The sequence below is a fragment of the Saccostrea cucullata genome, unplaced genomic scaffold (assembly GCF_032062105.1).
Source record: "Saccostrea cucullata isolate Sc308-1 unplaced genomic scaffold, CSIRO_AGI_Scuc_v1 ctg1724, whole genome shotgun sequence".
Classification (NCBI taxonomy): Eukaryota; Metazoa; Mollusca; class Bivalvia; order Ostreida; family Ostreidae; genus Saccostrea; species Saccostrea cuccullata.
The window spans coordinates 27347-34113 of NW_026937706.1; the positions used below are offsets into that span (position 1 = coordinate 27347).

General features: G+C 31.8%; 1 protein-coding gene across 1 annotated transcript; it reads right to left on the reverse strand.

The window, feature by feature from the left end:
* Positions 1-2104: 2104 nt before the first annotated feature.
* Positions 2105-5562, reverse strand: LOC134248718 (uncharacterized). The gene is made up of 5 exons (XM_062731121.1): positions 5538-5562; positions 5197-5290; positions 4943-5066; positions 4228-4801; positions 2105-2398 (listed from the first exon to the last, which is right to left on the reverse strand). The coding sequence occupies exons 1-5, from the start codon at positions 5560-5562 to the stop codon at positions 2316-2318; spliced, it is 900 nt and encodes a 299-aa protein (XP_062587105.1). The 3' UTR covers positions 2105-2315.
* Positions 5563-6767: the final 1205 nt, after the last annotated feature.

Here is a 6767-nt window from a genome sequence, read left to right on the forward strand (position 1 = left end):
TGAGAAGAAAATATGTAAATAATCATGCATGGACTTCTTACATACACATGGTCTATTGTCTCATACGATTTGGGTTTGTTTCTACTTCTATTTCAATGCACTAGATCCGTAATTTGACATTAATCTATTACATGTATTTGTAAATTAAGATTAACCTTATTTATAAAAAGTTAAAATTAAGAAAATATGAACCCACCAAAAATTGTGTATGATCACAAGTGCTGTTTTTGTGGTTTAACTTACTTAGGGTGTGATATTGACGTCACAATAGCCGTATCAGCCTTGCAGGGCTGATATGGATTTGCGGGGCTGATATAGGTTATCAGCCCTGCAGGGCTGATACGGCTATTGTGACGTCAGCCATATAGCATATGCAAAAAACCTGTATTTATTACTAAGTGTGTATTAAACATTATTGATGTTTTACTTGACCTGTAGCTCGTTATTTAGACGTCAATTAACAAAAGTAACTGTAGAAGTGGAACACATAATTACGGTGTTTTCGATTTCACTATATTCAGGATTTAAGAATGTTATGCGAACTTTAATCCATCTTGATTATTATTCCACTTCATTTCTACCTAAAAAGGCATGGCATAGCACCTGAATATTTATGAACGATTCTCCGTGAAATTAAAACCAACGTGAAAGGTAACTTTCTGACAAACCGAGAAATTTTAGACAAGTGAAATTAAAGACGTTTAGAGTATTTCCATTCATATGGTGATAGAACATATCCTAGTAAGCTTGAAATAAAAACAATAAATAGTGTGACGCTCCTGTTTCATATCAAGATAATTTACTAGAATAAAAATCATCAATGGTTATTGTGAATGTTTTGATGTTTTAACTTAAAGTTTTCGGTCGTTAACTTTCCTTATCAGGGCTGATACACCATAAGATATGTTTGATGTAACATTCCCTGCAAGAATATTCCATTATAATTGAGAGGAGGATAAAGCATTGCGTGTCCATAGGTCACATCTGTCGTTAACACTATGTATCAAACAGGTTAATGGAATATCCAATATTTAACTAAATGTAGTTTCAAAAACAAAACCAGCTTTATGAAACAAATCAGTCAAAATATGACCCAACAAAATGTTTCATTTGACAATAAGGTCAATAAAATGCTTTTAGAATTTTCAATACGACGACTTCAAACGAAGTGTTTAGAATACCCATAAGGTCATCTTTTCTGTTAGCAGTATATATAATTTAATAGCTCTTGAGTATTGAATAATTTAGGAGGCGAGTTAAAAGTATTGATAAAAACGGAATATTACTAAATAGATAAGGAAATTGTCATACAATGTATTCATTTAGATGACCTTTAATTATTACAACATTTTCAAATTTTTAAGATATTAAGTTGACTGTGTTGAGTCTTTATTTCAAATTCACAACAATATATCAAGTCAGTAAAAGAGAGTAAACGTAAATAGAAACAAGTTTATTTTAAGAATTTGCCTCCAAATTTAAGCATAAATAATGTTAGAGAGGAACTTCAGCTCCTTTTTAATATCTACTTTGAAGAACATGCAAATAGAGTTAGTGATTTTAAACAAAGTAATTGTATTGATTACTATTCACAAATATACAGTATTCAAGCTCAAAAGTCCATTAAACAATACAATATAATATAGGAGCAAAGCAACTCAATTTCATTTATTTCATCGACGCTTTTATTCTAGTCACAGTTGTGTATTTTATATTCTATTTTGTTCTATTCTTATGTAATGTTAGTGTAACTTTTACATTCTTATCGGTGTGTTAGCCTTGAACAATGGTAATGTTTGTAAACTTATTTCTAACAAGGGAACCACAAACCGGTGTATCTCAACGCAAAGAGCATATGTGTAAATTAAGGTAGTCCCGATGAAAATTACTTCTCTTTTGTTTCGCACAGTAATAATTCACATACTCACCAACAAACACACATACTTGTACGACCTACTCACCAACAAACACAAAAAAATTGTACCACCTACTCATCAACAAACACAAACATACTTGTACGACTTACTCATCAACAAACACATACATACGTGTACGACCTACCCACCAACAAGCACACACATACTTGTACGACCTACTCAGCAACAAACACACATGTACGACTGCGCTAATGTATCACCTCCAACTCTGTTGTTAGGAGATGAAAATTACCTCGTTAACAATCATCATTCTGAAGACTTTTCTGTTGTTTGAGTAAATATATTTCTTTTCTGATTTGGAAAAAGTAATTTTCCATGTCACATCAAACCAGTGCATGTATAAATGTAAACCATCACAAGCTAGTACTGGGGGAAAATTCAAAATCTTTTTTCTAGCTCAACGTACAATTTGCCATTTACTCCTTCTGCTTTGACGTCATTCCGAGTTGAATTTAAATATTCTGAAAAAGATTTAAAAATGAATAAATTATTAGATTGTTCTGAGAAAGCAAAAGCAAAAACAGAAAAGTACACCCTGATGATAAGAATTTGAAAAATAAAAAAAAATGTATGAAACTTGAAATCAACCATCAGACATTTTTCTAAGTAAAAATCCCAAACATAAAGTTTAACATGTGAATAATAAGGGGAATATTTCATACATTTGATATTTCATTTTTTCCCGAACCCACTTTATGCTTCTCAGTTATTATTCCTGTTTTAGGAATTTCAATGACATTAATTATGTTCGATGTTTTTCTGTGAATGACCGCAACATTTTAAATAATCAAACTTTTATTTGTAAAACGCATTTCATTTCTAAAATACTTTAGTTTTATATATATATAAAAGATACAAACGACACAAATTGTGAATATAAGAGAGCTTTTCGGAAAATTCGTGGACTTCTGTCTAATTTTTTTTGTTAAATGTCATATGTTATCAAAATTTGGTAGAAATATATTAACAATAAATTCAAATAATTTGTATTAAAATTTTTCAAAATATCATGATTTTTTCAAACTTATTCAGAATTAAAAACTGCAAAAATCGGATCGCGGCGCAAATCAATTTAGTAAATTACAAACAGTACACTATAATTGTATGTTGTCATATTCTTTGCGAAATGGAGGAAAAGGGAAAAATCCTAAACGTCTAAATTAACAACTGTTACATTGATCTATATTACACATTATGGCTTTGAATTTTGCTTCGTTGAAAGAAAAATCAATTTGTGATGATACTAGCCTAAGGTATAGTTTTCATTGAAAACGACGAAAAAAGGATTACGTTGTAAAACAGTTAACGAGTAATTTTGTGTTATAAACGAGAAATTCCTGAGTAAGCTATAAAAATGTTAAAGGAATACAAGAATATGCACAAGCGAGTCGTGCATACATTTGTAAATGGCACAGGCGGAATTTGTTTGTCACTTCGTATCGGACGAGGACGGTCAAACTTTTCAAATCTGATCAAAAACTTCAAAAAGTTTAAACGTCATGGAAAGTTATAGGTGGTTTAAAGTTGCTCATCTTGTGAAAGCACAGTAGACAACGGAAATTATACAACGAGAACAATTGTTAAAAAATAAATTTCAAGTAGTAAATAATCGTTTTTAATGAGTGGGTATTTGACTATACTGTGTGAAATATATAGGGATAATATTTATGAGAAATTCTCGACGCTGTGTTTTTGACGTTACATTGCCGTTAGGTATGCTCCGTGGTTACAAAACATGTTGATTTTAAAATGAAGTAAATTGATTTCAATTAAATCGAATTCACAGAATGTTCACACATCAACAAAACAAATATCCTTCACATATGATATTGTGCTTATTTTAAATTTCTTGAAAGAACTATAACAAAGATTGAATTCGTCCATGAACTTCTCCAAGAACCCTCTTATAAGGGATCTCTCATGATTTGTGGTTCTATTTTTTATTTTTAAATAATATCTATTCACTTATCATGGGAGTTTCTTTATCCCACATTTTATACAACACTATACCAAAGTTGCAGTGTTTCATAGGAATTCACCCTATTTCACATCATGAAACATATTGGGATAACGAACAGTATTCAAAATCAAAACTCCACGAAACAATATAAAATAAGAGCATATCAAACACGGATCTCCAAAACATCAGAGATGGGATCAGGTGCCATCATCTCTTTCGTGCAAAACCCTTTATAAAGTCATAACAGTTGGATATCATTAAATATCTAATGAGTTATATCCACTGAATAAAGGGGTAAATATTGGGTTAATAATTAATTAAAAATCTCACCTGTATTTAAAACAAAGTAAACAGAGTCTGCTGCTTCTCCTACATCCTTAGAAGTATACATTTTAGTTTCTCCAACTTTTCTCTCTTGAGACATACCTGACATCAAAAAACTGTTTTGCACAACATTTGTGTTTCTATCTTTTTCTCTAATTTCTTCAGTGTCTTCTGTATTTGATGAATAATGTTTATCTTTTTGATCCCACGTTTGCATGGTTTCGTTATTTGTAGTGTTCCTGGGAGTCAGTTCCTGTTTTGGATAAGAATCATTTGTACAAGATGGTACACTTAAATCTACCTGTTCAATCCTAGAGAATGATGCATGTTCCATGATAACATCGCTTATAGTGTTCATTGGTGTCAGGTGGTGATATTCGTGACACAGTGGTTCTACATATTCATTACCTTCGGGTAATTCCATTTTGGGATACGAATCGCTTTGAAAAAGGGGTTCAGTGATGTCTACTTGTACAATCATAGAAGGTGATGCCTGTAGATCTTTACGAAGTTTAATATCTTCATCTCGGTGTTTCCTAATATCATCTGTTTTTTCTCCTGATAGAAGAGTTTCCTCCACCTATTTATACCAATTTTTTTAAAGAATTTTTATAATGTATTTTCATTCATCTTATTGATGTGATATTTTATATTGTCAATTTCATTAGATATATCATTGACAAAGATAAAAATAATACATGTTTTAGTATAAAAATCTTACTTTAAAATATTCCTGAATGCAAGGAATTTCTGAATATTCTGCGTCATCATTCAAAATGTCTTTTCCAGTGGTGTTTATATTGCGATTTATTTCTTGACTAACCGTCAACTGCATTTTTGGCACTCTAAAAGTAAATGCGTTTATATGAATTTAACTATAGTCCGTTTCAAGTCTCTTTGAGATAGCATAATGTTGTTAACTGCTATTTACATATTCATTCAATATTGATATAACATTCAATGGTTTGTTCTTACCTTTTGAGAAACAACCACGTGACACAAATTCCTATAAGTATTCCAAACACCATCCCACTTAAGCAGAACATGACGTAAATTTCTGGATTGGTCTCTGAAAAACGTGAGAAATCGACAATGGTTCAGTTGTTTTATTTACATTTCATTAAGTTTTAATTATATATTTTCGTAAAAACTATAATAGGTTTTGAATGTACTGCATTTTACTAAATCAACTGCGATTTGAAAAACAAAATATACTTAAACACTGTTAACGAAAACTGACGCATGTGTACTGGCATAATCAAAAGGTTCGCTATCGAGTTAACTCGGGTTTTCAATTCATGTTTTTGTTTTTATACCAGTGTTTGTTATAGAAACAGCCATGTTAGAACTGCTATCATCAATACGCTATTGATTAAAAGATAATTTGGATACATTTAAAAAACACTTTTCTTTAAAGTAATTTAGTGAGCCAAACTCATGTGCTTCTTGTAAGATACCTGTAGCATGCAGAGAAAGACTGTACAATATAGGTGCCGGAAAAACAAAGATTGTATCTACCGTACTTGAGACCATGGTAATTACGTGTATTGTAACTTATTTAGCTTTTCGGCGCACGCGTACAAAAAGGAGTTTGAAGTTAAAGCAATATTTTCGTTATGGGGCATACTGAAATTATTTTTTTTTTGTCCCCCGCTTGAAAAGTGGGGGATATTAATTTGGGTCTGTCCGTCCGTCCGTCCGTCTTTCTGTCTGTCTGTAACGCTTTCGTTTCCACACGATATCTCGAGAACCCTTTGAGCTTTTGCAATGAAATTTTGCATAGCAACCCCCTATGGACTAAAAAAGAACCCTCTTGACTTTTAGGTCAAAAGGTCAAAGGTCAAGGTCATAAATTCGCAAATTCTGTCTTTTATAACACTCTTGTTTCCGCGCAATATCTCGAGAACTCTATGAGCTTTTGCAATGAAATTTTACATAACAACTCCATGTGGCCGAGGGAAGACCCCTATTGATTTTGAAGTCAAAAGGTCAAAATTCAAGTCGTAAATTTATACATTCTGTCTGTATGAAACACTATCATTTCCGGGCGATATTTCAAGTAGATTTTGAGCTTTTGCAATGAAATTTTATACCAAAACTCCCTAGAACCTCTCTCACCCCTCTTAAAGTGTCCCGCCCCGTTTGTTTTATTAGTATTTATTGTATTATTTTTAGCACAGGGGCATAAGGAGAGTTATTACGTATAAAACAGGTTCTCGGTGGACTTTGTATTTTTATTACATTTATTAGAACTGTTTAATAAAGGTTAAATTAGATATCATGCATTGTGTAAAATTTTGACAATATCGAACGTGAATGTATACATGTATGTGACTTCATCTGTGCATATAATTTTCGTTAGTTTAAAGCGGCTCCGTGGTCTAGTGGTATGTCTCTCGTTTCACATGTGAGAGGGCTCGGGTTCGCATCCCGGCGATCTAAGTTTTTTTTTTCGAAATACCTTTTTTTTACTAAATGATAGTATTCATGTGAAATGAAGAATTTATGAGGTCTGGCTTGTACAAACTCAAAATCATCATTACAGT